Source organism: Cylas formicarius, unplaced genomic scaffold (assembly GCF_029955315.1).
Source record: "Cylas formicarius isolate icCylForm1 unplaced genomic scaffold, icCylForm1.1 PGA_scaffold_8__14_contigs__length_24414737, whole genome shotgun sequence".
NCBI lineage: Eukaryota > Metazoa > Arthropoda > Insecta > Coleoptera > Brentidae > Cylas > Cylas formicarius.
In genome coordinates, this window is record NW_026844361.1 from 2,042,623 (window position 1) to 2,067,156 (window position 24,534).

Consider the following 24,534-nt stretch of genomic DNA (forward strand, 5'->3'; position numbering starts at 1 on the left):
ATTATACTAATTCTAGACAATAAAAAAATCATTACTAATGATCCTGACTTTTTGGCCAGCAAGGCTCAAGAAGAAGACATAACCTATATAGTTTATCTTTTTGTGTACGTTTCATTCTTTTCTTTAACGAATGAAACGTAAACGAAACGGGTAAATTGCAGTTAGCAAACATGCCTGATAAAAAAATTATTATGGTAACTGGAGGAACGGGTTTGGTAGGCAAGGCGATAGAGACGGTGGTGCAAAGCGAAAATAGAGTGGACGAGACTTGGATTTTCGTTAGCAGTAAAGACGCGGACCTTTGGTAACCATTCACGTACGTCAATTACGTCCCCGTTGACCGATTTTTTTCTTAGTGATCTCGATTCCACGCGGCGACTCTTCGAAAAATACAAGCCCACCCATGTTATTCATTTGGCTGCGATGGTGGGCGGATTGTTCCACAACATGTCCCATAACTTGGATTTTCTGGTAAGCAGTATTCTTTTTAATGCGACTTTGCTTATTTTAAGGTTTGAAATAAATCCGGCCAAAACGCAGACAATTGTTTTCAAAAATGGTTATTTAATATTGTGCTAAATAATGTTAATCTTGTATAGTATGTTGAAGCCAAAAATCAGGGATTGTGCATAGATAAGTCTTTTCAAACTTTTAACATTGAAACTAATTAATTTAAAAAAACTAATCTTAATTTTTTTTTGAATAATTTGGTACTGACTATACTACTGTCTATCTTGATAACATTTAATTAGCAATAAGTAAACAAGATCTATTAAGGAGAGAGCATGTAAATTATCATGCTATATAAATTTTTGGGCATAACATAGCTTGGAGATTGTTAATTCAGAAACTACGAACCATAGAAAAGAGGTTCCATTTAAAATTAAATAACTAAAGCTGCTTTATTGGTTAATGATTTTAGGTCCTACACACGCCAGATGAACAGAACCCCTTCTATATAAGAAAAATTAAAAAATCTAGATGAAACTTTTCTATTTAACTTATTTTTATACCATTTTTAGTTTCTGAGTCATGGGGCTAGGTTTCCATTGATTCTCTTTATATGTGAAATTTTTAAATCATTGTAGAGAAACAATCTGCACATGAATGACAATGTCCTTCAAATGAGTTACGAGACAGGAGTCAGGAAAGTGGTGTCCTGTCTGTCCACCTGCATATTTCCAGATAAAACGACATACCCCATAGATGAAAGCATGGTTTGGTAAATTTATAAGGTGCATTTTTTTAAAAATCACTTTAGAATTGCTGTAGATTCACAATGGGCCACCGCACCCCTCCAATTTTGGCTACAGCTATGCCAAAAGGATGATCGATGTGGCCAATAAAGCGTACCATGAACAGTACGGGTGCTTATTCACTTCTGTGGTTCCCTGCAACGTATTTGGCCCTCACGATAATTACAACCCAGAGTCTAGTCACGTAATTCCTGGTCTCATCAGAAAATTATTTGATACCATCGACAATGGTGGAGACACCTTCTTAGTAATGGGTACTGGGAAACCTCTAAGGCAGTTTATATATTCTCTCGATTTGGCTCGACTTTTTGTTTGGGTTCTGAGAGAGTATGACGAAGTTGAACCTATAATTTTGTCAGGTAACGTTAGTAATTAGATGGATCGGAAAGTCTGATGGGTTTTAAATTTTAGTCGATGAAGAGTGTGAAGTTTCAATTAAAAAGGTCGCCGAGGAGTTGGTGAAATCGTTCGACTTCAAAGGAAGCATAGTTTTTGATGAAACCAAAGCGGACGGGCAGTACAAGAAAACCGCAAGCAATAAGAAACTTAGATGTTACCTTCCCGACTTTCAATTCACACCATTCTCGCGGGCTATTAAGGAAAGTGTTGACTGGTACAGGCAGAATCATTTATTAGCAAGAAACTAATTGCCATTGTGATTATGAAATAGTTTAAATAAATTTGTTAAAAGAATGCTTCTTTAATGATTCAAAATAAAATAGAAAAATGACTAGTGGGTTAACACAAACCTTTCAACTTCCAAGGGTCCTAATTACCTCAAATCCTACAAAAAGCTTTCGAACAAATCGACCAATTTCCTAATTTCTTTAAGTTTAACAGACATAGTTTCCATGTTTTTCATAAGCTGAGTGACCTCCTCGACTTTCGCCATCATAGTATACATGCTCTTAATGTTAGAGTCCATCGCATCTGACATTTTCAGCACGGCACTTTTGTAAACGTCTACATTGTCCACGGTAATGGAGGAGATAGAGTGTAAAATACCGCTCAAGTTCTCTATGAGACTGTCCACAGAGGTAGCCATCCTTTGAGCTTCCACTTCTAAATCGTTAATGAGAGTCGTATCGAGCTGGCTCATTTGAGAGGTGAGTATCTGTTTGTACAATGAGCTCGGGGTGCCGCTTCTGGAGTTGCCCGGTGTGTCGTTCTTCTTCGAGACGGGACTTGATAGTTTAATCTTGGTTTCTAAATCCTCTGCGACGAAATGCGTCATGTTGCCCTCCTTGTGAACTGTGCCATCGAGATTCAATGGTCTGACAGCTTCATAAGATAACGTTTCGGGCCGCTTTATGAAATGCTCAGACACTTCGATTGAATCGAGGTTCAGATCGATGGAGTTGTCGTTTTCGGGACTAAGACCCGATTTAAACGATATCTCGCTGTAAGACTGGGTCATGTGTTGCGAAATTTCGTCGTCGTCAATTGCACAGTCATTCTTATGGACTTCTTCTGCCGGCTCAGCGAGTTTCTGGGGTCGTGCCGGCACGGGAGGCGGTAGACTCGGCGGTGGCTCGCTCGGCGGAGGCGGCGATGGCGATTTAATCTGATCAGACTCCATTTAAAAATTCGTCAAACTTTTGTGCAATTACCAGGGAACATTCGCGATTGGGCTACTTCATGAGCAAGTTCCTTATAAATTAAAGTTTTGTTCTACCCATATGCCATGATTTTTATATTTTCAATATTTTTATAACATATAATCGTAAATTTAATCATCGGTCACCATCTGTCACCTACGTAATCGGACTAACCATAGAAAACCCATAGATAAATGATATATTGGTCCTACAAGTTTTAATTTAACTGGGTAGCCTGAAATTCAAGAAGATATTTCTTTTAAAATGATCGTCTAGACGCGTTCTACCTGCTAGCCAAAATTCAACTCCATACGACCAGTTTTATTTTACTTCCCATTTACGGTTCACCCTTAAATTTAATTAAGAAGAATGACGAGGGTAAAAAAAAATATGCAGAGAGTGTGTTTTTATAATAGTAATACTTCCATAATATTTTATTCTTCTATTTTCGTTTTTAAGATAAAAAATAAAAACATTATTTTCCCAACTGACCCAAGTGAAAAGACTTGTAGCAAAACAAGGCATAATATTCAAAACGAGAGACCTTAAGCTACTGTTCAATCGATCGAGGAAGTCATAGCAGAGGGACAGCCGAAAAACAGTCACGACCAGGATTGCCCATCTAAATATGCTTTTAGGCCACCAAATAATCAGACTATATTTTGTTCAAACACCAATCGCGAGGTGACACTTGAGACAGTTTTGAATTGTGTCGCATGTCGCATTACTTGTGTGATGCTTGTCTGATTCGCGTGGTTCGAATTAGTTCATTCAGATCAAATTAGAATATCCCCTTTTTGGTTTGTGGATTATTTTGAACTTTGTGCAAGAACTATAATGGAGGATTATTAAGAACGTTATAGAAAATGAGTCGTTCCTATACTGATATATTCAGCAAGAAACATAATTTTCCCATAAACGCTGTTTCTCTGTTTTATTAACGGTTACAGTAAGTTTACAATAACAATCAATCAATCAAATGTATGTCTTATAACGTATGTGATTTGCACTTTACGGAAAATGCAAAGCGGGGACTAAGAGGCCTGTAAGAAAAACAGCCTTTTCAACTTGAAGCAATTATATCGTGTATATTATATAAATGCTTCAAGATAAAAGAGATAACGTAGACTTTTAACCCTTTGTAGGTTCAAAAAAGCTACTACAAGAAATTGTTTTCATCATTTCAGATTATTGTAAAGTTATTGGGTCTAATGAAAATTAAAGCAATGAAAGAATGAGAAAAAAACGGAAAGTTAAAAAACTGACCCCAGAAAGTTACATTATACAAACATAATATACAGTATGATTTGGAAGTAGTTTAACACACTCTCATCAGGATTTTGGAAATATTCTATTGAATACATAATTCATATTTCCTTAATGGCACCATCTAACGTGTGTCCACTGAAACTTCTATTACATATTCTTGGTTTTACGATGTCACGTCAGATGGGAGTACATTCTCTCTGAAGGTTAGGAATGATTGCTAGCGTGATTTTTATAAGGATAGTGGATCTTAGGCAAGAAAACAAGACTAAAGAAAGCACTCTTAGTTTGTGTGGTTAATTATAAACAATAGTATATCAAGCAACGAGTGTGGTAAAGGACATTTGACTGACTTAAATATTCGTCAATATTCTTTGGTTGTCATATGATAAAAGTGCAAATCTCACTAGCCATAACGCTATTCCGACAGAATAGTTTCGTTCTTCACGCTTTGGACGGGTTCATCCACGACTACCCGAAGGAGCGCCTGATATTCTTGAACTGAACTAACTGTTTGTCTGCCAGAACGGAGGTTCTGCTTAAGGAGCTTTTAACTCTCTGTTCGTATGTAGAGTCATTTTAGGCTGATATATTTTTTTATTTATTAGAAATATGAAAACAATGAAGTTTGCATGATATGCATGCTCTTATAACACACTTCTAAACACTTGGGCTTTAAGAGTCATATAAATTTTTTTATAAAACATGGTTCGTTTTGCTGGTGTTTCATGAACTAGTAGTATAACATTTTGTTGACCCATATCGAATAAAATTTATAATTTATATATACTTTTTATACTTAAAAACATTATTTAATATGTATTATTTCTTTGAAGACTGCGGCGATGCTTAGCACTTGGCAACATTGCCTCAGTCCTTCAAGATGCCATTTTATTTTATCTCTGTCAAGACCCAACAACTTGGTACCTGACATTTCTGCTACGTTCGGATATCTTTATTAAGTTGGCATAAGCGTAGTATTTAAAATAAATTTTTAAGGCAATCAGAGTCGGTCCGCCCTGTACCCGTATAAACTCTTCAAATATGTTTGAGTTATTCCGCGCCGTAAGAAAACATACCGAATAAATTATAAATAGACTCTTCAATTTTCAATTTGTTTTCGCACGTCAAAACCGAAGTGAACCCTCGAAGTTTCCGATAAAACTCATAAAACATACGCCGTTGGATAAATAATTAGTCGCGTATCGAAAAAATACCGATGTTCTAGCCTATCGAAACAAAAACGTCCTGAACACTAACTGCTTTCACCTGAGGTTTCCAAAGACGGAGTTGATATTTTTTGTTTCTTATAAGTTACAGCACCGATCTTGCTTATTTTAAACGGAACGGTCGGTATATTGGTTAGTTTTTGAATTTGAAAAAAGTTCGAGGGAGGTTCATCCCGGTTTCGGTTTCTCTATACTTAATCCTGCCTAGTTTCTTGAAAATTTTGAACAATGCATACTTTAACCATTTTGGATTAGTAGTAAGTGCCCTTACGGTAAGAATTGTTCTTTGGACATTGACATTGAGGATTGTTAATCTTTCATAGTAACTTCCACAGGTTACTGTAACACTATTTACAAATCTTTTGGTTTCCTCCTGCGTGGGTTGTTGATATTGTCGAACAGTGGGTATTTACTCGATGGGTAAATTTATAAATATCCGATTAATACCATGTACTTACCCAAAAGATATTTACCGTTCGGAGTATTGGGTAGTTTTTCATTAAATTCATCAAAATCATAATAAGGTATCAACAAAGGTGTCAATGGCAACTCTTCACTGGCTGCAAGAGCAAGGGGAACCCCCAAACGGCTAACTTGTGTTTTTTTGTTTTTGTTTCCTATGGCGTATTACGATTTGGATGCTGTAATTTGTTGTAAGTATTATGTTGTTAGTATGCTGCTCAAGAAGAGTTCTGTGTGGAAATTGTGAATAGATGGATAGATAGATAAATAGATTTATTTAGCCATTTTTTACATAAAGAGTCTTTACAACAAATGGCGCGTCAGTAGTACAAAATAAAAAAGAAAGATTAACGCTGACAAATTGTGGTTGTGGATAAATAAATCGTATAAACAATAGAAAAATTCCATGCGTGAAAGCTATATGACAAAATATACAATAGGCATACACTACAAAAGTACAATACATAAATTATAAAGTGTAAAAACGATTGAATCTAAAATTTTACAGAAATCATAAATGTCGATAGGTAGATAATAAAACATATGTTGATCTAAAATTCGTGTTTGGCCGAAAGGGTGTATTCTGTAATTGAGTAAAAAGCATGCTCCAGAAGAAACAGTCTAATTTCTCTGGAGAATTTAGACTGTGATAAGTCTCTGATATGTTGAGGAAGAACATTGTACAAGTCAGTGCGAGGGTTATTTCTTGCCGAGGTCGTCAGTCTGGAATAGTATGGTACGATGAGGTCTGCCTGTCTGGTGTTGTGTACATGTCTGTCAGAATGTCTTTCAAAACCATGTATATTTTTATGGATGTGGGTCAGTGCACGGTGAATGTACAGACTAGGAAGTGTCATGATTTTTAGCCTCTTGAAGATAGGACGACAATGTGCCGGAGGTGTTGATCGGTGACTTGTGCGTATAGCTTTATTTTGCATTCGGAAAGCTTTGGTTGCATGGACAGTTTATGACTGCGTACGACAGTCAAGAATGAAATAAGCCAAAATAAGCCATCCTCAGCATGATCGTTCGCAATCGCAATCTGTTACAAATTAGTTCGATATATGTGATTCCCATGTCAACGATCTATCCAGTGTGACGCCCAATAGATTAATTGGGACTTGATTGTTGCAGTTGAACCAGGTTTCCGCGACTTCCTCTGCGCGGACACACTCTTAATGTGGATAATTAATGACATAAAAATGACAACCAAAGCGTACTCAGAACATGGAGTTCAACACTTTGCGGGTTATGTAGGCTCTCAGAAAAAAAAACTGCTAATACTATTAATGTTGACATTGCCGGTGTTACTCAAGCTCGAAATACCACAATCATGCCTGCACGAGTTTTTCATGGATCCGAAAACGTAAGTGGGCACTCAGGAGTAAATAGACAATAGTTTAGCTAAAGCGATTTTTGTCAGTGGACCATTCATTATGGATTGAGTGCATGAGAAAACTGAGACCTTCATACCAGCTTCTTAGCCGCAAATGTTTGTCTACAACACTTTTAGATTCGCAATCCAATGAAACGCAAGAATTTCTAGCAACCGTGGCGAATAAACCCCAGAATATTTATATCAAACAACTTATTTTAATTAAAAATTTTGAAAGTAACTTCATACTTCATACGTGCATATGTTCATACATTATGCTACTACTGAACTGCAAAGTAATCTTGTTAAATGATTAGCAGAATCAATATTAGACAAAAAATGAAAGAAACAAAATTAATGGCAATGAATACGTTTGGTTAGCGCTGTTAGATCGTGTTTCTCAGGGTTGCAAACTAAGTTCCGATGAAAACGTAGATGCAATGGAGTTGAGTATATAAAGTCTCAGCCGACATGAATATTGAACGGTTAGTGTCAAAGGATCTAGCTAGGATCGTATGGCTGTCCTCTTCTTTAGTGTCTCCTTTACTATGGTGGAAGGGAATTTGTGGATGGCGCGGTGTATATATTATCTGCTCCAGTTAGTTCAGCGCTTCTAGTTCGATTCACAATAAAATACGTAATCGCCTCACAAACCTAAGAGCAGAGCATAACGACTACAAATAACGAAATGAAGTGATTACAACACCATAATTAGCAGGTCCTTCTGGTGTGCCAACAAATTAGGTCCTTTAATTAGTGAAAATAAAAATAAAGTGGTAGACATTATTGATAATACGGTCGAAGACGAAATGGGAACCGTTACGGAAGTTGAAAGTGAAGTTCCATATATGACAACCGACGAAGATACAGGGTGTGGCAAAATGATAGGTACTATTTGGGATGTTAATAAAAACCAAACTACATAAAGAAAACATTTTTTAAAAATTCTTTTTGAAATGTACATTTTATGCCATTTAGGAACGTTATTTTTTAAAATGTCTTTTAAATGACGGCCATTATTGTCGATGCACTCTTACAGTTTCTCGCGGAAGCGCATCATTACCCGATGGATCATTTCTTGGGGAATTGAGGCAATTTCTTGTCTTATGGCTGCCTTTAATTCTTCCAAAGTTCGCGGAAGACGTGCGAAAACTCTCGCTTTCAGGTAACTCCAAAGAAAAAAGTCGCAAGGCGACAAATCAGGCGAACGTGGTGGCCAGCCAAGATCACCTCGTAAAGACACCACTTTGTTTAGGAACATTTCTTGAAGAAGATTTAGTGAACGACGCGTTGTGTGCGATGTAGCACCGTCCTGCTGGAACCAAAGATGTTCTATTCGATCGTTGTTCAAAAAAAGTGAATACTTTTGGACGCAGAAAATTGTTAAGCATATTAAAATATCGATCTCCGTTGACGGTTACCGTTATTCCGTCTTCTTCGAAAAAGTAAAGACCCCACACGCCGAACTCCGAGATTGCACACCAGACGGTGACTTTTGGACTGTGAAGAGGTCGCTTATGAAGTTCCTGTGAACTATTTGCTGACCAATAACGGAAATTTTGCTTATTTACGGTACCCGAGAGGTGAAAGTGAGCTTCATCGCTAGACATGAATACAGCACCTCTGGGAATGTTTTGAAGAATATCCCGGCATAAATTTGTACGCTTAATTCCTGCACTACCATCATTTTGTACGGATGCATTTGGAGTGAGTTGTGTAAAATTCTTCGAACACTTCTATCGGGAATTCCCAAAGCAGCTGCATGCTTACAGTTGAACGCGTTGGAGACTGTTGTACGGAAACTCTTACTGCATTCACATTTTCCGGTGTTCTTACTGTCCTTGGTAGGCCATTAGATTTTTGGTTAAGCGCAGAACCTGTTTCCCTGAAGTGTAAAACCTACCCACGAATTGCTCTTCCATCCGGAACCGCGCCATGCCGACCAACATCAAACTGATTACGAAAGGCGCGCTGCGTCGCTATTACAGATTTCCCATTTCCAATAAACTCCTCGACAACGAAAGCACAATGCACTCCGCTCCAAGCCATGTCGATAACTGAAAATTGCATACTTTTGTCTGCCTAACGCGAGTGCGTACACAGTGTTGCCGGTTTTACAAACCGAACAACCACTATTTGAAATCCTGCCTACCTTTTTGCCGCACCCTGTATATCCGCCGAGGCCGATTCCGAGCCAAAAAGTCTTTAGAATTAGATTGGATTTTGTTTTATTTTTACCAAAGTATTTCTATTTATATTTATTTAGTGGTCTAAAAACTACGTTTTTCTTTGTTTTTTATGTATTTAAGTTTAAACTAACATGTCCGAAAATGTGGCTTTTTTGTAAGTTTTCTATATATGGATATTGATTTTGTTTTTACTATTTTATTATGTGTGTGTAGTTGATTTGAGTAGTTGCGGTTGAGATTGGTTGCTTATAAATCGCAAAAAACATATCAACCATTTCTTTCCATTCTTTTTTCCACTACTGTATGTAGCATTTTTTTAATTTCTCATTTCGGTCCTGCCCGAACCATCGGTAATGTAAATTTGACGGACACGGACACCTTCGGCAAACTTTGTTTAGTCCCAAAAATCAGTATTATTCGCAAATGGAAGTCTAAAATTATTTCGTAATCAGGAATCAGTGCACTTTACCTTTACCTTCAATAAAAATATCAACCTTTGTAAGATAACGGGTACTTATGATTTCGTTATTACAATGTATATTTTACTAAAGAGGCTGTAGTTTTGTTGGTTGTTGACTATTGAAATAAAACTAACACTAACAACAGTTTAATAATTATCATTAATCTACCTAGATATTTACAAAGCGAACGTTCCAGCTCTTATCACAGGTCACGTTTTCACCGGAAACTCCTTCAACTCCGTCTCTTTTTTGCCCTTGAAATAGTCCTCGATCTCGTCCAGCGTCTTCCCCTTGGTCTCCGGTAAGCAGAAGTAGTTAAACACAGTACTCAAAAGGGCCATCACGCCGAACAACAGAAAAGTGCCCTCGGGCTTCAAACTGTTGAACATGGCGGGCGTGACCTTGACGACGGTGAAGGTCGTGAAGAAAGCCACGAACGAGGCCACGCCGCTAGCCGTGCTCCTACCGGTCAGGGGTAGGAGTTCCCCTACGAGCGACCACTGCATGGCTACGAAACCGACCGTGATAAACACGATGTAAGCTACGACGGCGGCTACGGAGACGTAAGACAAGATCTGCGAGTGCTCGAGGTCGACTTTGCTGCCGTAGGTGAACCCGCTGAGCAGGAACAACGAAAGGAACGTCCCGAAACCGCTTACCATCGCCAGAGGGCGCCTCTTGTACTTTCTCATAACCACGCAACCGACTACGGACACTATGACGCGTATGACGTCGATGATGATCGTCGCGAGGTACTCGTCGACGCCGTCGCCTAAAGTTTGCTTCATGATGGTCACCGAGTAGTAGTTGATGGCGTTCGGACCCGCCCACTGGCTGAGGATGAAGAACACGATGACGATGCCGAGTGGCTTGAGACATTCCGGCCGCAGGAGGACTTTGAATTTCGAAGCGAGGTCCTTGGGGGAGTGAGGGTCGTCCGTTTGATTTTGTCTGGTGAGCATGACGGCGAGCTCCTTCTCGGCTTCGTCGGACTCGCCCCTGAACCACCGGAACGACTTTTCCGCTTTTTCCGTCTTGCCCTTTTTGGCGAGCCAGGCGGGGGATTCGGGTGCCAGCAGCATGATGACGCAGGCCAAGAGGGGCACGAGGCTGCAGATGAGGGCGGTGGTCTGCCAGTGGAGGAATGTGCCCAGGACGTGGCAGACGAGGAGGCCGCCGGAAATGGACAAGGAAATTCCTCCTGAAATTTATTTCTTTATATATTTGCTTGCTCTTTGCGACACAAACAGGTTGAACCTTCTTAGGAATCCAAATATAAGTTCCTAAGGTTTAGTTAACAACAATAACAATATAAAAGAAAAATGAAAGAGGAAAAATGAATCGTCGATCAACATGAAATTTTCGTAAAGAGAATGTTATCTTTTTACGTGCACACTCTGTATAAAGTGCGTTTTAGGGTCGCCGAAATTCAAAATCAAGGCAAACTTTGGTAAATATAATAGAATATATCGAGCACCCTGTAGGATGAAAGAAAACTGTAAATATAAAATTGTAGCTCTCGAAACAGTTTACGATACTTTTTAAACCAAATTATCCCATCTTTTGATGTTGCTCATTTACGACCAATAATTTACTCAGAAAAGCAGAAATATTCACACTTTGTATAAAATTAAAAAATTGTTCGAATTGGATTATAGCCCTCGATGTCCCACATTTCCTGGTCTATGAATTTTTCTAATAGAGAAAATGATTTGCAAGAAAACAGTTCTTACACCGCAATAGTAAATGACATCAGGACGTTAGACTTGTACGAGAAATAGCGATTTTCATATGGATTTTTTCAAATATCTAGTGCAGCGTATGGGATAGACGAAAACCGTAAATACAAAAATTGTAACTCTCGATGCCGTCTATAATACTGTTTAAACCAATAAGGCATATTTTTTACGAATTTTGATTTGCGATTAATAATTTACTCTGGAAAAGGACAATTTTCTGGGTTTTCAACTGTTCAATCATAATGCATGTTATGACGATTAATTTCACCATTACTGAGAAAATTAGCTTCATTTGAATACATTATACGCCCTAGCAGTTTTTGGTGTAGTTCCAGGTGGAAGGGATAATGTTTGTGTTTTCTGGTGGTGCAATTAACAGTAGATTTGGATGTATCACGTAAGTTAGCGACTTGAACGATATTGACCTGAGCATTCCGGTTTACCACTTTCCGTTTTTCATATTTTAATTACTTAAACAAAATAAATAAAAAAAGTACCTTTCAAGGGTAAGTAACTGCGGGTGAAAAACCACCCCTTAAAGCGTCCTAGTCTACTGTCATAAATTCCTATCAAAATAATTTCTAATTGTTTTCTCTATTGATCGTATCGAGTTTTTTTTTATTACGTAAAAAAGATGTCGTCACATCCAGTTGTCGGCATTGCGATCGTATTTTAGATAACAAACAAATGTGAAAAACGATTTAACAAATATAAAATCGATGATTTATAGTTTTGTTTAGGGATGTTACCAGAAAATGCCTAGAACTTTTGATTTGCTAACACATTCATCGTCGTTGGAAAAGCTATTAACAAATTATTTGTGCGAAAAGTATTGAATATTTTTAATTTCCATTTTCACAGGTTCTTCAATTGCATTCTTTTTATTTATTTATTTACTCTTAGGACAGAAACAGGCTAAACCCACAATACAAGAATCAAATATAAATACATAATATTAGGCAAAGCTTAGTTAATAACAATAACAATACAAAATCAAAATATGAACGAGAAAAAGAAAATAAATAAATATGAGCAATTCGGTCCGGCATAGAAAAGAAAAATAACAATATCTTGGGCTGTTAAGTTAGGATTAGCATTCAAACAGATTTTTGGTTCATTTCACCCAACTCCGTACTGGTAGTTGTCTTACTATTCTATAGGCTATTTCAGAAAACTGTAGAGTTATATAGTCCGTACGATTTATGATGTTTATAGATTGTTCATCTTGCTTCTACTTATACTTCAACAGATGTTGTTCCGCCCAAAATGTCTATCTGATCCATACAAGGCAGCCGTCACTAACTATTACGATTATATTACATGGGAGTAGCAGTTGTACTTGGCATTTATTAATTTAACTAGTACGCTAACACTCAATAGATCAGGGTGTTCCTTAATGATATGCGACGGTTTAAGTATGTGAATCTACATAAAAAAATTATAATAATTAGTTTAATAAATGAAAAAAAGTGTATCAAATACACTATTTACCAAACTTCCGAATTCCTCCTACGTCGGTTATTGTTGAATCGAACTTGACGACGTTTCGCCAATTATCCTGTTTAACTTCTTCAGAGCTTATTTGAAACTGCCTAGCATTTTACTCTGCACCTTCTTATGTTATTTCACGGGGGATGAACTAAAGGAGGGGCACGAACATTGTTTCGGATGATTAAAAGGCAAAGACCTGGCACGCGGTTAAGGTTAATAATAATTTTTAACCCTTAAACACCGTACACCGTGTGGCAAATAAAAGGCTCCACTATACGATCTGGACGATATGAAAAAAAGTTTCGTACAAAAGTTTCTTGGACTCTCCTGAAGATTTAAAATATTATAATTTTACATGGAACACCCTGTATATGTGTATATGTATGGTTAAAGTAAAGGTCACTTTCTTAAGAAATTCCTATTCGAATTTTGCACAGTTTGATTTAAATTTAACCACAGACTAAGGAGATGATGCACTGCTCAATCAGTTTAACAGTTGCACTTCAGTTTATACAGTTTATCTCAAATAGGTGGTGCCGTTTTGGCGAATTCCATTAACAAAATCTCAAGACTTTCAAATGGAATACACTATATTTTTATTCACATATCAATTCTAGGACACAAAATAAGGTAGGATTGTAATTTATCTAATATTTAAATTTTACTTATTTTTTGAGATATTCGAGGTTTAAGATAATAAATACCCGTATAAATTCTTGTTGAAAGAAAGAAAATATATGAAAAATCAAAATAATGCTTTTTTTTTGGACGAGACTTTAATATTTAGTAAAGGAGCGTCTAGAAACAGTTCGGAAAAAATATAATTTTAATAATAATATATAATTAATAAATAATTATAATAATTAATGGTTTTGTGGAGTATGCCGGTCGTATTTTCAAATCGGGCTTCAAATCGGATTCAATGAACACTAAAAATTTTGAAAGTTGATTTAGATTTCTTTTTTATAGGAAAAGAAGACTTTTTTTAAAATATGAACAGAGATAGCAGTTTCCGTTATGTACGCACGGAAAGTCTCATTTCCACAATACTAATATGATTTTCGAAAAAAATAACTTTTTTCCTTTAAAAGGTGGTCCAGTCGCCCAATTTTAGTGAAACTTTATTAATAATAATGGACAATGACCTAAGAAAATACCTAATCAAAGTAGGAATCAAAAAAGGAATATTTATTTTCGTCCAAGTTTAATGAAAGGCCAGCTATGGATGTTTGTGAATCAACACTTGCCAGAAAAACTGCATAGGTAGTTCCTAAGTATCTTCCTTTGAAAATGAAATTATATCAAAAATTTATTTTTTTAAGAATGGACAAGTCAGCATAATCGCGGCATCTTGCGGCTTCCGCCTTATCATTGCCAATTTAATGCGATAGAGATGCTTTGGTCAGATTGAAAATGGTATTATGACGTCAAAATTGGTTCCATCAATCCCGTAATATCTGATGCTGTACTTCGTTTCAGGTTTCACCGGGAAAATAAAAGAACTAAAGGTAGGCTTGAGAAACGGAAAAGTTGATCGATGCATCTAATATTCTTCCGGTTGTTATCCACATGCATAAATCAAACTCGGAGGAAGATATTTTTTCCGATGTAGTCATCGGATGATGCCCTTTTTTGCTATATTTGATGCGTTTTATTTTGTCCGTCCGTATAAATTCGCCACGGAACCAAGTTTCTAGATGACCTTTTCCACGTTGCATAAACCCGTGCAAAATAGAATTTTCATTTAGTTTTTAGGAGTGCATATCCGAAGCTACTCTGTTCTGACTGGAGTATATAAATTTCCTGTCCTATATCTTTCAATTTGCTGAGTTTATAAAAATAAATATGGGCCTCGATCTAGTCAGACGAATTTATATAAGGTACCTTCGGCAAATAAGACCCAGTTAATAAGAAATTACTTTATTTGGCAAACACAGACAAAAACAAATAACGAAATACAAATATTATCTTAATTCAGGGTCTCATAAATGAAACTGCAGGTACACGTTCAGTCTTAAAGGCATGTGAAAAATTAATAAAGCCCGCAAAAAATTTCCAAATTGCAAGGCTAAAATGGGTAATGTACATTTAGTTATTTTTTCTATAAACAGTTATAAATACTAAAATGCCACGTTTGCATAAAACATATTTTTTCGAACTAAATAAACTAAAAAAATAAAAGCATTTTTATAACAATATCTAGAGTCATTTTCTTGGATATCATTTTCCGTGCGCTTTCTTAACGACACACTGGCTGATGACGCTACGAATTGTTTTTCATTTTTTCTTTTTAAACTCTTATTTTCTTTCAATTTGTATTGTTCCGGTGTAGAAAGAAATTCCTTGAAAGACTTATTAAGATATTCACTTTCTTCTTGTGTCTGTGTCTTATCTGAGATCGTATTATCAGTCTTCACAGGTGTTTTATACCTTTCATTGTTTTGGATTTTATTAGAGACTTTTCCTTAGATATTTTTTAACATACTAAGTGGAATGTCATCTTCAGAGTCGTTTGAATTTTCCCTGGATTGCATATTAATATCAATAATATTATCGTTACAATTATTGGACTCAGCATCGTTGTTAACATTATTAGCATTAACGTTGTTTGCAAAAGCTGATTCACGAATTACAATAGGATCAAGTGAATACAAGCCTGTCGCTCGAAAACCGCTGGGGTCATGCATCTGGGCCAAACTTTAGATATAATTTGCCTCCCAAAAGCTGAGAAATTCTTGGTCTTAGTGATGTTCAAAGAACCTATAAACCGCTTTATCTAAAGGCGTGGTGTTAGATGGCAAGCAGAACAACTCGTCTGCAACCTTGGTTATGGAAATGTCAAGGTGATTAGCAGCTCCATCAAAAACTAGCAAGATTGTGTCTGGACCCTTGTAACGATATAGGTGCCTTAGAAAATCAATAAAAGATGCTACCCCATTCGGCCATTCTAACTAGGGCACCTGGCGGTAGGTTTTCTTCCCATTCAGGCTTTAATGGCTTTCCCTTTCCCGTGAACGCGTGTGGCACCTTTTTGCCCAATAACAAGCTGTTGATGATGAATAGTTATTCGGCATTCCTTTTCGTTCATATTGAAAACGTTGTGTGGAAGCTAATTTATTAAAGTGGTCACCCATTATAAATTTATTTAATTTTTGGGCACGGCCTAGGTTAATTTGTTCCGCCTTGCGCCTAGACAAATAGAATTAAGTTTCAAAAACCCATAGAGTCATTCCCTACCAGCGACTCCTTTTGAAGCATCAAATGGGTGCCTGATATTATTTTCAATGCAGTATATATATGCAGAGCGATGTACTGACAATGGTGTTAGCGGCATTCCGATTTCACAGAGACGAATTATTCTTTCAGAAAATTATTGTTTTTGATCGGCATTTAATACACGGGATCGTCCTATTTTTTTATTTAGAACGCCAGATCTTAGATGGTTTCTAAGAGTTCTCCTGGGTATTCCATATTTTTGAGCAGCTTCTCTTTGCGACAATTCATTATCTATTACCTTGCTAATGGCAGCTTGAAGTTGATGGAAAACTAAATAAAAGAAAGGATATTTTACAGTGTCGTCTAATAAGGCCCAGTATTTAATGAGCATAATTAACCGAAACTCTTCTTAACCATAATAATATCGTTCATACAGGAAAATATAGCCCACACAACGTCAAACTCAAGGCACTATTTAGGGAAAGATATTATTTTTATAAACCAGAAAATATTCACGTTCAATTCGAGGAGAATTTTTATAAGTACGAGTCAATACCGGGCGTCGTTCAGACTACAACTGACTTTTTTAGTGACGTGCAAATTTCGTGGTATATCTTTGAGATATGGAATTCAGTTAAGTTAGTAGAAACAACGTAACTTTGCCGGATTTTAAAAAAGAAGCGTAGGCTTCGATTTTTGCATGGTGGGCCTTATTAGCCGCCGGGCCTTGTTTGCCGCAGGTATGGTCTGTTCATAGATATAAGAAAGTGCTTTGCTTTTGAATGGGATTATCCAAGTGTGGTCATTAACATACAATGCAACAAGATCATTACCTAAAGTTTCGGAATTTAAATTCAGATAAAATTGTGGTCCGTAATAGAAAATAATTTTATACCTACCTGTGGTTAATATTCTTTGGTTTGGTATACTACTTAGTTTAAGTTTTTTAGTAATCATTATTATTGAGACTAAGGAAGTTATAAACAATGTTTATTTGACTCTCATTAAACGTGGTGCCAACAAGCAAGCATCTTTAGAAGAAACGGCCACATTGACGAAAATTCCAATATCAACTGTACGGAAAATTGTGAATAATCCCATTTCAGCGAGGAAAAAAGGAAGCGATGCTGACATTTTTTCGAGTGTAGATGAAGGTGATCAAAATATAATACAGGAGGCTTGAAAAAGATGAAACCGGTGTTAAATGTGACAGAACTACCTTATGGAAGTGTATTCAACACATGGGTTTTAGATTTAAAAAAATTGACATAAGGCAAGTTTTAATGGAATCTTTTAGAATTCGGAAATGGCGACTGGAATATCTAGAAAAAATTAGGATTTACAGAGAACAACAAAGGCCAATTATTTACTTGGATGAAACCTGGTTCGACACTTGTAATACCCCGGAAAAGGGTTGGGTTGACTCGACTGGTCCACTAGTTCCAAACATTCGTCCTAATAGCGTCATTGTAATGGACAATGCAAGTTATTACACTAGACAGTTAACTAAAACCCCTATCTCATGTGACACAAAAGCAACAGTCCAAAACTACATGTATAATAACGACATTTATTTTCACGAAGATTATACCAAAAAGGAATTAATTGAGGTTTTACAAAGCTTGAACCCACAAAAGAAATACGTCTCTGATAATTATGGAAAAAATCTAGGGCATACAGTTTTAAGGCCTTACCACTGTATATTTAATCCCATTGGACATGTTTGGCACTAACTGAAATCTTCCAATGTCCTCAAACTTATAGAAACCGAAGTTTTTAATATCCTTCCACAAAGTTTGGCAAATTCTGTTAAACATATAGAAAAAGCAGACCAATCGCATATCCATATTGCAAATAATATAGAACAAATAATAATTAGAACAGCCGATGATAGTGATAGTGATATATCATGTGAATAGTTTTAAGTAATTTAAGTAGGAAATAAAAATAAATTGTAATTTTATTTTAGACTTAAACATAAATACATACATAAATAAATAAATATTGTTTAGTATCTTTTCTAACGAAACCCCAAATAATTAAATTCTAAGCAAAGTGCGGACCTGTTCGGCCATATTTCATTCTTACAGCTTGCCCGGGTCTTTCCTTAATTCGTATCAATTAGTCACTTTCTTATATCTATGAACAGACTTTACCTTAGTTATTTCAATTGCCAACTTGATGAACTTTGTATATCTTATTTTAATTGCAAGATTATTACAATAAAATTGTAATAGAGAGTGTTTTTAAAATTTGCTTAAAAATGTTAAGTTTCGAATTACATTCCAAATTCTTATTTGTTATTATTTTTAAAGAGACTATATACATAATTTGCTTTTTTTTCTGTACAATTCATTCGCGTTTGAGTGTAATTTTAAAAAGCGCTGTCACGCATTGATAAATACGATTACCGATTTAAGGGGAAAACTATGTACGTTTTTCCATATCGAAAATGAATATTTATTTCCAATCACCTATAAAGCACCACTTGAGATTGATATTATTCGCCAATATTTGTAAGTCATGCCTTCGAGGCCAAGTCGTCGACTATTTGCCGAGTTTATTTTAAAAATCTTCCAACTTGTATAAATAATTGGACGCAATTGTTTATAATAAAAAAGAAGACGCACCGCCAGTTCACGATCTCAGATCCTTTTGCGATATAATTTGATAGGCAAGACGGTAAAACGAAAACAGTTTCTTGCGCCTAACAAATCGATTTATTATTATTTTAATATTAAACATAGTAATTAATTATTTGTTTATAATTTGAAACGCAGAAAAATACAAATTACTTCGGATAATGGTGAATGTGAAATTTTATCCACACATTAAAAATCCGGAACAAATATGTGTTCGAAATTTAAAACAAATTAAAGCTAGAACTGTTGCTCATGACGGAATCTATATTAACTTTATCATTTTCTGTTGCCCTTTTAAATAAAGGTATATCTGTCATATTGTATTGCATCACCCATTCTGTTTCCCATCGTAGCCAATTGATTTTCTAATTTATAGGTGCACTATACAAAATAATTCATTAATTATAGCTATGTAGCATTTTTGGAAGCAGTTCAGATCATTGAAGTTCTTCACAGCAATAATGTTAGAGTCTTGGGTGACTTTAATGCTCGGGAATAATATAACCATAGCAACAATGATCGAAAAACTTTTAGTATCAATTGCATGCTAGATTTTTTTGAACATGAAACAATACAATTCTTTATCAAATGAGTTATCCAATAATAACTGTTCAGTTGTTATTAAAGAAAGTTAAGATCATCGTGCGCCCTCAAAAAAACTAAATGTTAAAATTTCACAAAGGCAAATTACGTTACATTATATGTTGAACTTGTACACACCAATTGGGAGTTTTTAATTGTTGATTAAGCGTTGGAGTTCATTGAAAAAATGCATGAGATTTTTGATCGATATGTATACAAAAATTACACACGGAAATGTATATGGTACACTAAAAGTTGCTAAGAAATATAAAACAGAAAGCAAAAATTCACAATAAATACAAAAAAATCGATGTCACGACTTACCTTATCGAGTTTCGAGTTATAAGATAAAATCTCATGCCAAAACCGCTTATGAAGCATATCTTGGAAGAATACAGCAAAGCGTCTCTAATAACACAGGTCTACAGTGGTTTTGATATTTGAAAGCTGTTTGCTTATGTGCATATTTTCGGGGGCCATATTTTTGCTCTACCATGCCATTTTTTTATAGCGCTCTATATCTCAAAAATGTAATTTTATTAATATAAATACCTATGACATGAATATATTTGTTCCATGTTAGGCGTGATTTTTAAATAACTTGATTTTTATGAAATTAAATGTGATTTGGCAACACTGAAAAATGTGAGATTTCTCTGCAAAACAGTTGGTCGTCGTGCTACTATGTTCGCGGCTGTTGTTTTCGTTGTTGCACATTTTTAGTGTTCTAGAACGTATAAATATGCAAAGAAGACATTGTGTGAACAATCTAAATAACTATTGTTTTATCTGTAGTAGTTATCTCGTAGTAAAGCGAAGTCGAAATATAATTTCGTTTGTGAAAAATGTATACCATGCTTATTTTGTTGTAAAAATTGGCGACCAAGATAAGTACTGTGCTCATACTATTTGTTCCGTTTGCGTTGAAGCATTATGAAACTGGCAGAAAGGTAGGAAGAAATGTTTAAGGTTTGGTGTTCCTATTGTATGGCGAGAGCGTTGATTGCGTAATGTTTAAGCATTCAACAGAAAAAATAAGAAACAAATTGTGTATCTCAATCTTGACTCTGCTATTCGACCAGTTCCTCATGGACTACACAGATGACTCAAATTTCACACCAGATTTTAAAAAGCCCGAAGTGTTTAACCAGAGCGAATTATGCATCCGCATTGTGAGCGTCTAGACTTCGTGACAAGCATTTACTGACACTTCACGTCACATCAAGCTTTTACGGGGATCGCGAAAATAAGTTATGTGAATATTTTACTCAGGAAGGACTGTTAGTGAATTGCAACAATATTCCTGACTTCATTTCAATGATTTATTGACTCAAGTAAGCGTAGTTTAAATGGCGTTTTATTGCACAATGGTAATCAACTGGCCTCGGTTCACGTTGTACATTCTGTATATTTAAAAGAAAATTATGAAAATTTAGGACTTCTTTTGAATAAAATAAACGTGCTGTGCATGCTCCTAGGATAACATGTTTTATTTGTCAATGGGATAGTCGGGCAAGATATAGATATTAGAGTCAAACAGAATGGCCCTCTAGAACAGGGCTTACATCTAGTAGCAAAAATGTTTTAAGAGATAGCATAGTTGACCCCAAAAAAGCTCTACTGCTTTACTGCGTTACTCTTCATATCAAACTTGGCTTGATGAAGCAGTTTGTTAAAGCCATAGACAAAAATGGACAATATTTCCAATATTTGTACCAGAAATTGCCAGCCATATCTGATGTCAAGATAAAAGGAGGTATTTTTGTTGGGCAGCAGATAAGAACATTATGCAAAGACAAGGATTTTCAAAACACAATGGCCATTGTCGAGAAAAAACGCCTGGGTTTCATTTAAAGAAGTAATTGATAAGTTTCTTGGGAAGTCTAAGCACCAAAACTACATCGTTTAGTTAGTTAGTTAGTAGTGACTTTGTAAGTGCATTTCCGGTTTTCACACCTGAACTATTGGAACAGTTAGCGAAGAGCAGGGAGACAGGTTTCACCAGGACATTAAGGGAATGGAACGGTGATGCCAAGGCAGATGGAGCATAACGATGATGGCAGACTACTGATTTATGTTAAATCGGGATATGCCCTTAAAAACACAGCTGAATGTCCGGACAACGCAGCTTTCTGGCAAAAATACGAAAAACAAAAAAGTCTCAGCGGAACCCCGTCCTTATGTATCTTTGGGAGCCCGTTGAATTTTGGACAACGACTCGATTTTTCCCTGGGAATAAGTTTCTTCTTTGTATCCTCGTTTATTGATGAACCGACAATTTTGGATTTAGTTGTTTTTTCCAAATATGTCGTGGGATCTCTGGTGACTAGTTTGTATATTGGGTCGTTTAAAATATCCTCCAATTTTGCATTTTAATCCCATGTATTCATGACGACAATGGCATTTCCTTTGACTGCTGGCATTATTATGATATTTTCGTTTTTGTTTAGATTTTTCAGTGCATGCATTTCTTCTCTGCTTAAGTTTGGTTGTGGTGGTTTTCACTGTCTTAAAACTCTGCCGACGTCTTGCCGTATCAACTCCGCATCTTGTTCGTCTATGGTGGAAAGACTTGCTTCGGCGCTGGAAACGATCTCTTCGACGGGTATTCTTTTTGGAGCTATTACACAGTTAAATCCTTTGTTCAATACGTTGACTTCTGTATCGGAAAGATGGTATGCTGAAATATTATGAACTGTAAGGCTTGTCCTGGTTTCTTGGAATTGGACTGAAGAATCGACGGGTATTCTTTTGGAGCTATTGCACAGTTAAATCCTTTGTTCAGTACGCTGACTTCTGTATCGGAAAGATGGTATGCTGAAATATGAACTGTAAGGCTTGTCCTGGTTTCTTGGAATTGGACTGAAGAATTTCTAATTTCTTCAACTTCCATTTCTTTTTGACGTGATATCTTTGTCTTTCTCAGTGCGCCATGATGTTAATAATTCTATGCGGTGCCACAGCAACTGATGGATTTCGTTGCTTAGTTTCAAATGAAGTCTGAAAAGTTGTCGCTCAGTCTTACTAATATCATACCGGGTCCGCCTCATCTGGTCTTGGAGTAGGGCCTTGCTAGCTTTGTCCAGGATAGCTTGTGTCTTTCTGGTGCGTGTGTGATAAGGCAACCTTGTAAACGTTGACAGCAAGTTGCATGGCGAAGTAACCTTCCTTTGTCTTAGTTTTTCACAAAACTAGGTGGCTGTAAAGGTCTCCTTCCCATAAAGGTGTATAATATTTTCACGTATTGATTCACGGATGGAAAAATGTGATGACAATATATTCCGGGATATCATCCGTTCATTTATTGAACTCCGACTGGAATCCTGCTGACGTTTCGCCAAGATATCACTTGCCATCTTCAAACACTTCGAACACTGTGTTTGAACTAGGTGGTTCAATTTTCTTTTCTATAGTCTACTAAGGGCACAAGATATTTGAAAATGGCGGCGATCGAAAATTGGCGGTCATGTTTTGTTTTCGATTTTCGACCGTTTCTTCGACATTGGTATGAAACACGATAAGTTTCCGAAATTTGAAGCTATCAGCATCAAATTTTTCAAGCGAATAGCAGCACCTATTGAAATTGGCGAGAGCTGCGAGGTAAAGTTTCTTTTTTGGTATAAAAATTATTTTCTCGAAAACTATTAACCCGATCGGTAAAATTTGGGAACCAGGAAATGCGGGAGATCCGGCACCATAACTTTTATTTCAGGCATTTTTTCCATTATATATATGGTTTTTCAATTATAGACAAAAATTTAAAAGACCCTGAAAATCATACTTTCCGCTATTAAATTATTAGCAGTAAATAAAAATTCGTGAAAAATATGGCCAATTGGTTTAAACAGTATTATAGGCCACCTCCAGACCTACAATTTTTGTATTTATGGTTTTCGTCTATCACATACGCTGTTCGCGATATTTGAAAAAATCCAAATAAAAATCACCATTTCTCGCCCTCAATCTAGACCGGATGATGTCATTTACTATTACCACGTACTGCATGTTTTCAGAAAACAAGTATTTTCGTGAAAATCACTTACTCTATTGGAAAAAATCATATACCAAGAAACGTGGGAGAACCAAGGCTATAACCTCTATTTCGAACATTGTTTGAATTATATACAGGGTGTGTTTTATGGGCAAAAAAATCTAAAACAGCCTAAAAATTTCCGTTTTTTGGGGGTAAATTATTGGGGATAAATGAAAAACTGTTAATGATGCGATAATTTGATTTGAACAGTATCGTAAACTGTGTCGAGACTTTCAGGTTTTGTCAATTATACAGGGAGCTCGAGGTATTTGAAAAATATCATTCAACAACGCTATTATTTGTACAAACTTTAATATTTTACAAAGTTTGTCGTAACTTTGAAGTTCGGCGAGACTCGAAAGTCTACTTATACAGGGTGGCCCGCAGGAGCACGATGAAAAAAACAATGTCTACCCGTAGAACAAGAAACTGGGAAGCGGTGTGTTTTCAAAATACACAGCTGGTTCGCGCTACACGCTACCAATTTGCTCTGCCCACCGTCGATTTTTCGAAAGCAATCTTTTTTTATACGCTCTTTTATCTTCATTAATGCGTTTCTTAATTGTTCTGCCCATACGTCCGACATAAATGTTGGGACATGGTCCACATTTCAGCTTCTAGACTCCGAATGTTAACGTTTTTTATGGTTTAGTTTTACCGTTTTTTAAAAAATATTCAATAGTTTTTTTCAGTTTTAAAAACATTCTTATGATCAAATTTAGATAGATGTTTCGAAATTTTCTTGCTAGGTTCTCCTATATATTATATAATAAAATATATGTAATAAAATACATAGAAGAACATAAAAAGAAAATTTGGGGGGCTGATAGGACCAATCATCTTTTAACTTGGTCACAATTCTTACTTTTAACTCTCTGCTCGTATATGGAGCCATTTTAGGCTTCCCTTTATTTTCTAACGTATTTGTGACAACGCTGTTAAGTAATTTTCTATTACATTCACAGATGCCTCCCCGAAACCCAGATATTTAAGAA

The 24,534-nt window shown here is 36.1% G+C and overlaps 3 protein-coding genes across 4 annotated transcripts in view; 1 reads left to right on the forward strand and 2 right to left on the reverse strand.

Moving 5' to 3' along the window:
* Nucleotides 1-54: 54 nt before the first annotated feature.
* LOC132706835 (GDP-L-fucose synthase) lies at nucleotides 55-1,912 on the forward strand. Its single transcript, XM_060678415.1, has 5 exons — nucleotides 55-304; nucleotides 357-471; nucleotides 1,089-1,217; nucleotides 1,273-1,615; nucleotides 1,668-1,912. Exons 1-5 carry the CDS (start codon nucleotides 171-173, stop codon nucleotides 1,901-1,903), a joined length of 957 nt encoding a protein of 318 aa, XP_060534398.1. The 5' UTR covers nucleotides 55-170; the 3' UTR covers nucleotides 1,904-1,912.
* A 101-nt stretch (nucleotides 1,913-2,013) lies between these two features.
* On the reverse strand, nucleotides 2,014-3,015 carry LOC132706836 (BLOC-1-related complex subunit 6). Its single transcript, XM_060678417.1, has one exon. It carries the CDS (start codon nucleotides 2,833-2,835, stop codon nucleotides 2,041-2,043), a length of 795 nt encoding a protein of 264 aa, XP_060534400.1. The 5' UTR covers nucleotides 2,836-3,015; the 3' UTR covers nucleotides 2,014-2,040.
* Nucleotides 3,016-9,925: 6,910 nt separating this feature from the next.
* Nucleotides 9,926-24,534, reverse strand: part of LOC132706085 (facilitated trehalose transporter Tret1-2 homolog) — a 62,483-nt gene continuing 47,874 nt past the window's right edge. Inside the window, exon 5 of one of the 2 annotated variants that reach the window (XM_060677169.1) lies at nucleotides 9,926-11,037. In XM_060677169.1, the coding sequence (XP_060533152.1) occupies nucleotides 10,046-11,037 (992 nt within the window). In that variant the 3' untranslated portion in view covers nucleotides 9,926-10,045. The remainder of the gene's footprint in view (nucleotides 11,038-24,534) is intronic. The other variant, XM_060677170.1, reaches the window with a different exon arrangement.

Coding starts and splice junctions, on each gene's coding strand:
- LOC132706836 (XM_060678417.1), bottom strand. CDS start 2,835: ATGGAGTCTGATCAGATTAAATCGCCATCGCCGCCTCCGCCGAGCGAG.
- LOC132706835 (XM_060678415.1), top strand. CDS start 171: ATGCCTGATAAAAAAATTATTATGGTAACTGGAGGAACGGGTTTGGTA. Junction 305..356: donor AGTAAAGACGCGGACCTTTG/GTAACCATTCAC, acceptor TTTTTTTCTTAG/TGATCTCGATTCCACGCGGC. Junction 472..1,088: donor CCCATAACTTGGATTTTCTG/GTAAGCAGTATT, acceptor AAATCATTGTAG/AGAAACAATCTGCACATGAA.